The 10,296-nt window shown below is 35.6% G+C and overlaps 1 protein-coding gene across 1 annotated transcript; it reads left to right on the top strand.

Moving 5' to 3' along the window:
• Positions 1 to 3,075: 3,075 nt before the first annotated feature.
• si:dkey-103j14.5 (isoaspartyl peptidase/L-asparaginase) lies at positions 3,076 to 10,072 on the top strand. The gene is made up of 7 exons (XM_059359451.1): positions 3,076 to 3,094; positions 5,677 to 5,864; positions 7,006 to 7,148; positions 7,318 to 7,481; positions 7,940 to 8,058; positions 8,314 to 8,424; positions 9,283 to 10,072. The coding sequence occupies exons 2-7, from the start codon at positions 5,678 to 5,680 to the stop codon at positions 9,489 to 9,491; spliced, it is 933 nt and encodes a 310-aa protein (XP_059215434.1). The 5' UTR covers positions 3,076 to 3,094; position 5,677; the 3' UTR covers positions 9,492 to 10,072.
• The last annotated feature ends 224 nt before the right edge of the window (positions 10,073 to 10,296 follow it).

The raw sequence follows: 10,296 nt of genomic DNA, 5'->3' as shown, positions 1-10,296 counted from the left end.
TGTACAGAGCAATGTCCATTGGTGCAATAAGATGTTTAGCAGCCTATATTATTGTTTGTTAACAAGTAAAAGAGCAGAGCTGCAGTTCCAGAACAAGATGTTCACTTCCTGTCCTATTTGGCCTCAAGGATTCAAGAAGAGATGTTTCTGCCTGCAGAGAGGATTATATGGCACTACCTTAAAGAAGTTTCAATGTCAAGTGAATGCTTCATTGGGTCTTTATGAAGCAGTGATGTCAGCAGTATAAGAAGGAATCTCATATGAAACTATTCCTGTAGCTATGACATAGAAGTAATCTGCAAAGCTGCACAACGGCTGCTGTACTTTACTCACTATTCAATGTGAGCAGAAGAGGCTGGTGAAAAACCGGCTCCACTTGACCTTTTAGAGTTGATTCTGACTGCACTGATCAGAATCATAAAGACTGTGGGCGGACTACTGACACTGCTGTTAGGTGAATAAGAGTCGATTGTCTTGTCAATGTGCAGTAATGGGACAAAACTACATTTGCCTGTAAGATCTAATATTGTTCTACCACACATCAAAGAATGATCAAATATCTACATGTATCTATATATTTAATGGTTTATCTGCATCTCTCTTTACATCCGACCACACTAGGCCTATATTAGGTATTCTGTATTGTGTATATATATATATATATATATTGATATATATTGATATATATTGATATATTTATCAAGCTAAATAAAAATAAAATGCAAAGTATTTTCAGGAAAATAAACAAACACAAAATATACATATTATTAATAAATGCCAAATAGCAGAAATGTATGTATATAATGTGTATATAATGTATATTCATATATTTATATTCTTATTCTGGCTTCTATATCTATCTGTCTGTATCTTGAGCTGCTGTGACGAGTAAATTCCCTCACTGCGGAATAAATAAAGTCTTATCTTATATCGTATTTTATCTTACACCAATAAGGAAAATTTAAGTTTGTCGTGTATGTGCACAGAACTATATTTATTCTAAATCAAATTTTTAGCAACTGTGGGTGCATGTTGTCATTAATGATGTTCTTTCATTTGACCCATATGGTGTTTTTGCATTAAAATTAATATAAAATGACTGTTAGTAGTTTGTTTGGGAGACTATATATGTGTTATATGTAGGATTCAGATGCCAGAATATCCCTGTGGCTTCATTTTTTTTGTAACCAACCATTTTTTCTCCGTACATCTGTATATAAATTGATCTTTTCAATATCATAGCTGTTGCTGATTGCTATTTCTTCTCATTTCTGAAATAACAAACAGGCCTAGAAGGAGCCAATATTGATCATAGGTTGTTTACAATTAACGATTAATGTCTTTCCTGACAGGGTCCATGTCGGCCAGTCCTGTCTTTGCATTTCATGCTTGTTGAATCTTCACTGATTTCATTTCATCCAATAAAATGATTCATGGCGATGATGATAATCCTGCTGCTGTTAAAATGGTAATGATGACTATGGCTGTTAATATGGTTTAATCTTGTAATCCTATAGTATGGCTGTACATTCACACTAAAGCAGGCCAACTGAAAATAAAGAAAAACACAGACATATGCAGACACAATATGCTCCTTCACTGTGACATTAAAGAAAAGAGAAAAAGGGAAAATGGATGGGGAAAAAAAGCTTGCCATTGTAATGTTTTTTTCAGTGCAAAGAGAAGAAGAGTTATACAGACTTTGACCTATGCATGTCACTTTGGTCAAACAGGTTTGTGACTGACAGTCTTTTAACTTAGACACTCTGTATCAATACTGAAACTTCTAAAGGGTTGGAACTTGGATTTGATGCATTCTTGCAGCCCTCTAGTGGTCAAAGAGCAACATTGCACATTTCACTGCTCTGTCCATGTAATGCAGATGAACTTTTTTAGCTTTTTTTTTTTTTAAATGTGAGGAAGGGTGTTGATGAATTTGAGTCTTTACTTGTTTATACATTTTTGGCATGATTAAAGAGTTGGCTCTGCTTGTCTTTGCACCCATTTTTGTGTGTTCTACAATTTGGAACTTTTTGTACCACTAAAGGCAATGATTCTAACCATGTTTGTGAATGATGATTACCAGGTGTCCATGTAACCAATTTATTTATGTCCTGCCTTAAGCTCCAGACAGAGATTAATCATTGACAACAAGACCAAATACCAACAACCACCGTTATGTGTGATTGTGATTGCTTGGCCAAGTGATGAACACTGACCTCTTTTTGGCCCCCTTCTAGCCCCTCCTTCGTCAAGCCAGGAATAGGAATACAAAGGGGGTTCCAAACTTCATTTTCAAAATAAAACTATATATATTTTTAAATCTACTATATAATTCCTAAATATAGATGTGACAGAACTGGTCAATGAAATAGAACCACCTTGACCCTTCATGACTTGGTGGCCCTAACAATTTTCTTTTGTGTTTTTTGTCCTTGTTTGGACACAGATCTATCTATTTTGATTATTCTTATTTTCACACACATAATATCCTTATGTTTTGTTTTGTCTTTGATCAGTGAAATATAAAGACAACCAAACAAGAACATCAACCCCCCAAACATAGTGGAAGACAGAGCAGGTGAGATGGGGCCTGAGAGACTGAGACAGGAAGGTAAAGGTAATAGTTTCTTTTTATGTAATATGACTAGCAATTTATTATCTGGATTCAAAATTAAAATTACTTCCCGCTTTGAAGCCACATTCTTGGAGTAAAATGAAGGAGAAATAACAGGAGAAGGAGAAGAACAGCATCATGCATTGGGGTTGGAGGTTTATCGGGCCTACTTATAGAAACTTGTTATTGTTGGTGGCTACAACATGAATGCATAAATATATATGTTGTCAACAAAATATTGATAAAAACTGAAAATCCTCTGTACACCGACCCTTTGTTTTAAAATGGTTATTATTTACTACTCAATGGTCATCAAATTGGTCAATACGGGCAACGCGGATTTTATTTTGAAAGGCTCCATCGGAAGTCTCGCCTTAAATTATATCACACTTGACTTTTTTAATGTTTAAGCGCCCGAAGAGAGAAAAACACTTGACATAGGCTATCCCACCGGCAGATGCGAAAAGATCAAGGAAGGTAGGAAACATGAAACTTTTAACTATTAAAACATGTTGGCTCTACACAGCCAGTGGTTTAGTAGGCTACTGTACTTAAGTAATTTTGAGGTACTTGTACTTTACTTGAATATTTCCATTTTCGTAACTCTATACATTTACCGTAGGTTCAGGACATTTAAAACATTTAAAAACAGGATCAATTTTTTGAACATTTTGTTAAATGAAACCTCAACAGTAAAGTAGATAAAATTGGATCTACCTTCATGAAAAGAAAAAAAATGCTGCTTACATAAATGCATCCATACAAATAATCTAATAATATATTTGGAGTGTTACTGTGGGGGCCAAGGAGGGGCCAGTGTTTAATCAGAGGGGCACATTAACAATCGTCAAAAATTATATTTAAGCATTCAAAACATTTATTTTAGCAAAAAGTCTCATATTTGGAAGAACTACATTGATTGAAGCAATGAGACTTGCCAACATTAACATTATTTTTGTACGACAATGACATTTCTCATTTTTGTGCACAATTACTTTTTTATAATTTTTTAAGTGCAGTACAGTGAAAATTATCTTTATATTTAGCTTTTATGGCACAATTAAACTATTATACAATGTACACATTATGGTTTCCTTTTGTGTACAATGAGATATTGTTTGAACAAAAAATAGGTAAGAATTGTTCGTCCTTAATCGTTATACATCGATCATTTTATTATTAATTTGACACAGGGGCCACAGCAGGGGCCAAGGGCTTCTTCACAGGGGCAGTGGCCCCTGGAGGTCCCTGTGTAGAACCGCCACTATATGTGTGTATATAATCAGAATGGGTCCATTTTGCATAACGAGTAGTACTGCAGTTTGGTCACATCAACACTTCAAGTTCATATCAATTCTTGTACACATGGCAGAAGGCAATAGAAGTTAATAAATAAAAAATCAATTAAATATTAACTAATTGAAAAGAAGTTGAATCTAACTTTATTATAGTGAAGTGATTGGTTCAATGAAAGTGTAGCAATCGCTGACTGATAAACTGAAAAACGTTATACTTTGATCATGAAAAATAAAGGCTCGGTAAGAGTCAAGAGCATTTTGATGGAAATTAAGTGCAAAGAGATAAAAAAGCAATATTAATGGTGATCATGTTTATTGCCAAAGTAAGAAAAGGTAAAGATTTTTGAGGGTATTAAATTGCAACAAACAGTACTGCAGCAAGTAGGACACTTTCAAATAGCCTATATTTATTAGGGATGCAACGGTACGTGTTTTCACTGATGCTTTACAGGCCACTGTGTAATGTCAAATCAAGGTAAACAATTAACTGAAGCTGCCTTCAAAGTGCAGATAGCTGACAGGCCCGCTTATTATAAGTTACCTTGGGCTTCTTATTTTGAACGCGAATTGATGGAATGATGGCAGCAACAATAATAAAAGAATCACACCTGTAGTCCTCAGGAGTCAAAAAGGACCTAATGAAACAAAACTGGTTTTAGGACATGTAGAAAAAAATTATTAACACATATTAACACATTTTTTTTTCACCTTTTAAGGCAACTCATGAGCAACGCATTGATATATAATTTTTATTTTTTTCATTGTTATTGGTCAATTTTAGTCAAATATACAAAATTAGGCCTCATTTTAAGTGAAAAAAGTAATAAAATCTGAATATTCTTTTCAATAGTAATAGTGGGGGAAAACAATTCTTGATGCGAATGCACAGAGGGGGATATGTCAACTTTAAATGAAACTTGTGTTATGAAAACATTGTACATTTTCAGATGACAGCAAAAAAAAAAAAGTGTCCTTGTGATAAGATATGAACCTGTGGGTGTGTGTTTATCTGAGTGTGTGTGTGTGTGTGTGTGTGTGTGTGTGTGTGTCTTTATATGCCTAATGGACAATAGGTGCAGATATACGTTTGGACCTTGATCTCTTGCTCGCTGACCTCATGACCTCACCTTGTTTTCAAAACATAAGTTTCACTAAAAGTTGACATATCCCCTTCTGTGCATTCCCATCAAGATTTTTTTCCCCTCAATTATCATTGAAAAAAAATCAGATTTTATTACTTTTTTTTTTATTTTCTTGAAATGAGGCCTAATTTTGTATATTTGACCAATATTTACCAATAATAATGAAAAAAATCTGAAAATTAGATATCAATGTGTTGCTCATGAGTTGCCTTAAAAGGTGAAAAAAATGTTGTTAATATTTTTTTTGACATGTCCTAAAACCAGTCTAATGTCAGGTGCTCCTGGGAGGACTACACAAGGGCATTCATTCGATTTGTTTAACTGCAATGTGATTAATACGAGATAGTGGGCAAGTCAAGATTTTTTCTTTTAATTTACTCTTTTTTCTGTCTTCTTTTTTTTTGGCAATTCTTCATAAAATGCACTTTTGTGTATTTCTCTCAATTACATAAATTCCACATGATATGGAAGTGTTTGTAGTTTTGATTGTAGGTTTTGGAAGAACTCTAACTAACCCTCAAAGACATAGACAAAACTGTGTGAATGTCAGTAAACCAATATTTCCTCAGGTATGTAACGTCTTTGAGACCCCATAAACCTCACCATCTTTTTCTTGCAGGATGTCTGGAGTTGTAGTTGTGCACGGTGGGGCATGGGCCATACCAGACGACATGGTTGAGGACTCTTATGCTGGAGTAAAGGCTGCAGCGTGTGAAGGCTCCTCAGTGCTGAAGAAGGGAGGCAGTGCACTGGATGCGGTCGAGGCAGCTGTGAGGGCTATGGAAGATAACACTGTATTTAATTCAGGTATAATGTACATGATTACTCCTGATTCTTATTTGCATAGTTGGGCATTAAAGTCATGTGGAGTCTGCACTAAAACCACATTTTACCAACAGAGTTACACTTATAGATGTTTTTTTTAATTATTATTTTGTCCATTTTAGGGTAAACTAAATAATAGAAACACCTCTTTCCATAGTGCCGTATAGCTCAACAGCATAACAAACTACATCCTCCAAAATGGTCATAGTTGAAACTCTATTCTAAAAATGTAATGTATCCTTTATGGAGGTGCGATTTAAGCAGGATTATTAGACTCTAAGCTGTTGATTAAAGTCAGTAAATGCCTCAAAACCACAGCTTTGTCCTTCATACATTGGTTTAAAGAGCCTAAAACTGCTCCCACTTGTCTGCACAGGAGCCAATCACTGATGAGCACATCCTCTTTATTAATTCAGTTAGATTTCTCTGTAGTTCAGTGGCTCCATCTGCTGGTAGTGACATTCATTTAGACTCAGAGTGATGACAGTCAGTGGAGGTTAGGTACTGATTATGGGGCTCATCCTCATAATCTGGCATTAATCCCAAATAGAGTGTGCACCAAAATCTAATCTGCATTTTAGATTATATGTATGTGTTATACCCTCATGGTGACCTCAGCAAGACTTAAAAAACAGTTCTGTAAAAATAAAAATGTGCTTGTTATTAAATGAATGTTATACCTTTTGAGGATTTGAGGACTTTTTTATACAATGAAGCTACGTTAAAACTACATTATGGATCTAAGAAGCCTTTGATTCAAATCAACAGCAATGTAACTGCTGCTTTTTCAGCATTATTTGTGTACCTGACACATTTTCTCTTTTTGCTGCGGTACTGAAGAATGTATCAAGTATACATTTTTTATACTAGTTTTATTTAATCAATTTAAATTTTACTTCTGCCATTGTGACAGCTTTCCTCTGCTCTTTTGCACTTCTTTGTCACCACCATGTGGTCTGGTGATGATGTAGCAGGAAGCATGAAACTTTCATTCAGAGAAAGAAGGAAATTATATTTTACAGCCTGTCATTCTCACAGCCTGTCTTTCTGTCCCAATCTGAGAACACCTGCATCAAATTTATCTCTGAGCCACTGTGTAAGTTAGTTACTGATGTGATTGCAGGGCATGGATCAATGCTAAATGCTGATGGAGAGATGGAGATGGATGCCATTATTATGGATGGCAGCACACTTTCAAGTGGTGCTGTGACTTCAGTGAAGAACATTGCCAACCCTGTGTCACTGGCACGGGCAGTAATGGAAAAGGTGATGTCTTATGGCCACTTATGGTTAAAAAGGGACATTTTAAAAAATGTTTTTCATGGCAAACACATTACATATGTGCGCAAAGACCTGAGTGCTGTTACCCGTCAATGAAAATCTTGAAATCCATTTTTAATTTGAACTTTTTCTTACACATCTGCTGCTGTTCCAGACTCCCCACATGTTATTGTCAAGCAGAGGTGCAAACATGTTTGCAGAGAGCATTGGCATAGCTACAGTTCCCACTGATACACTGGTGACTGAATACGCGAGGAAAGAGTGGGAGAAACACACAGCTTTTGCTTTTGGAGTATTGGAGGATTTCAACTCTCGGTGGTAAGTATCTCAAGTGTTGACTTTATTTTGACCCCCTTCTAGTCAGAACTTCAATTTCATATATACATCTCTACAAAGTATCTATTCAGGTTGAATAACCTGGTGTGACACTAAACTAAATAACAGAATGTGCTTCTAAAAAAATGTTTTCACAGAACTTAATACTGGAGGAGAAAATGTTTTCAAGTGCTCTCTTCAAACCAGATAGTTCTTCGAAAGATGACCAAAAACAGAAAGAAACACTGACAACATTTGACCACAATGTGGTTTTGATGGCCATTGCACTAAGTTTCATTAAAAGTGATGATTGCTTTTAAAATGTCATCTCAATTCTAACATTCTAACAACATCCTTTGTATTTTGGCCCAGCTTATCTTTACAATTGGGGAATGAGAGGAAATGTTAGCCACACATACATGTATATATGTCCACCTCCAAATACCCTTTTATCATTCTAGGGCCCATGATACTGTTGGGGCGGTTGCTGTGGACTCTGCTGGTAATGTTGCATGTGCAACATCAACTGGGGGCCTCAGAAATAAAATGGTTGGAAGAGTGGGAGACTCTCCGATCATTGGTACATCTTCATTTACTAACTCTGTAAAATATAACAATACTGCTATATAGGTCTTAGTCTAATTTGATTAAATTATAAGTTGCTTTATAAGCTACATTTCAAGAGCTAGTCAATAATTTGAAGTATGCTCTAAATGTTTTTGTTTTGTTTTGTTTTATAGTATTTGGGGACATCAATGTGTGAAAAATAACAGTTTTAAAGAGAAGAAAGTGGATTTTAATGGGTTTTTTCATGTTCTCTCTTGTAAAAAAAAAGGCTCTGGAGGATACGCAGACAACTTATGTGCTGCAGTGTCTTGTACCGGTCATGGAGAGTCCATTCTTAAAGTAACACTGGCAAGACTCATAATTTCACATATTGAACGAGGTGAAGTATCACACATTCACACTGTTAAGACACAGCACATACAGTTCAGTACACATACAGAGTAATTTAATTTGTTGTTTTGCATTGTAGCCTGCTGGTTATTAATATTATTTTTTCTCTGCCAACACAGAGGAATGCAGATGTTGTCTTTTTCACAGCACTGAAATATGGTTGAAAGATTTTAACTACGTTGATAATTATTAAATGAGTTTGTTAGATGACTGTTGGTTTAAGACTTCTTCACTTTTATATTAGCAGAATTAGGATGAAAAGAAATTAGATCCTACTGAGCTTTCACTGCTTTCACATTATTATTTATTATTATTATTCCTAATTTCTTTAGAAAAATTAAAAAAAATATTTGGATTTATGTATTGTATACGACGGCATACTAAGGCCAAGTATGAAAAAAATAAAAATACGGATCCGGGGGAGGGGGGTAATATTTCGAGAAAAAACATGCAAATTTACGAGATTAAAGTGGCAAATCTACGAGAAAAAGTTGCAGATTTACGCGGAACACTGTTTTTCTGACTTTTTCTCATAGGTCTGCTACTTTTTTCTTGTAGAATTGCCACTTTTTTTCTCAGAAATCTGCAACTTTTTTCTTGCTAATTTGCCACTTTTAATCCCGTAAATCTGCAACTTTTTTCTCGCTAATTTGCCACTTTTAATCTCGTAAATTTGCATGTTTTTTTCTCAAAATATTACCCCCCTCCCCCGGATCCGTATTTTGTTTTCATACTTGGCCCTAATATGCCGTCGTAATTGTATCATGGAAGGACATAACCACATATTAATTACCCTAATGTGTTTTGTTGGATCACTTTCCCCCCTCTATTTTCTATATTTTTGCAGGTAAATCATTGGCAGATTCTTCACAGTTGTCTCTGCAGTACATGGGAGATCGTGTCCAAGGTGCAGGAGGCGCTATTGTAGTTTCCCCATCAGGACAGTGGGCAGCCACTTTTACCACAAAGCGAATGGCTTGGGCAGCATTGGATCATGAAGCTCTGTGGTATGGACTAAACCCAGGAGAGAGATTTAAAGAGGAGTTATCCCAATAACCATTTCAACCCATATTAGTCATAGTATTGTATGGTTTTGATCACTTGGTCCGTCTTGGCGGACATATGCTACTGTAGTTTGTAGGCAAATTAAATGAGTAGTATTGTTTCTTTCTGTGATCTGTAGTGAAATCTAAAACGTAAATGATGGAGATGGTGGAAATGAATGCTTAGAAGTTTTGAGATATTTTATTTGAGCAGATAGTTCATACTCTGAATTAGTTTTTCTTATCCCCTTAATTCTGAACTGCACATTCCCTAACATTGTTGCATGCGTTCAGTTCTTAGATTTTTTTGGGCTCATCTCTATGTGATGATTAGACTTTTTTTTTTTTTTTACCTGTTTTTAGATAAACTAAAGAACATATACTGCTTTCTGCAGATTATACTGTGCCTTGCTTTAGTTGACTGTGTTGTATCAGTAACAGCCAGGTGCAATCATTGACTGTGAGTCTCACACTGGATGCTGCTAACTGCATGTTAGCAAGCTTCCATCTTCATTACAGCAGCTCCTCTTGTTCTACTCACGCAAATGACCATGTAGCAGGAGTTATCTTAAATAAAGTTGATTTAAACAAAAACTAGCAGCGTTGACGTTACCTCAAACTATCCACCAGGGGGCGCTCACTGCCCAACTGCTAAACTACTTGCTGTCAGTCTCTGGTCCTTTTCTCTTCTGAGTCGAGTTTGTTACTTATAAATCGGACAAGTTTCATTCCAATAAAAACACGAAACATGAAAGCAGCCATACATTTTCATCAACATTACACATGTGCATGTGACCATATTTAATGTGTCTGTGTTC

This window comes from Centropristis striata, chromosome 20 (genome assembly GCF_030273125.1).
Source record: "Centropristis striata isolate RG_2023a ecotype Rhode Island chromosome 20, C.striata_1.0, whole genome shotgun sequence".
Lineage (NCBI taxonomy): Eukaryota > Metazoa > Chordata > Actinopteri > Perciformes > Serranidae > Centropristis > Centropristis striata.
The sequence above is the reverse complement of the archived record's forward strand: the minus strand, read 5'-3'. Positions and strand labels throughout refer to the sequence as shown.

Excerpts from the sequence above, each read along its gene's own strand:
- si:dkey-103j14.5 (XM_059359451.1), top strand. The coding sequence starts at position 5,678 with ATGTCTGGAGTTGTAGTTGTGCACGGTGGGGCATGGGCCATACCAGAC. Across the intron at positions 7,149-7,317 it reads CACGGGCAGTAATGGAAAAG|ACTCCCCACATGTTATTGTC; the intron begins GTGATGTCTTAT and ends CTGCTGTTCCAG. Across the intron at positions 8,059-8,313 it reads GGGAGACTCTCCGATCATTG|GCTCTGGAGGATACGCAGAC; the intron begins GTACATCTTCAT and ends GTAAAAAAAAAG.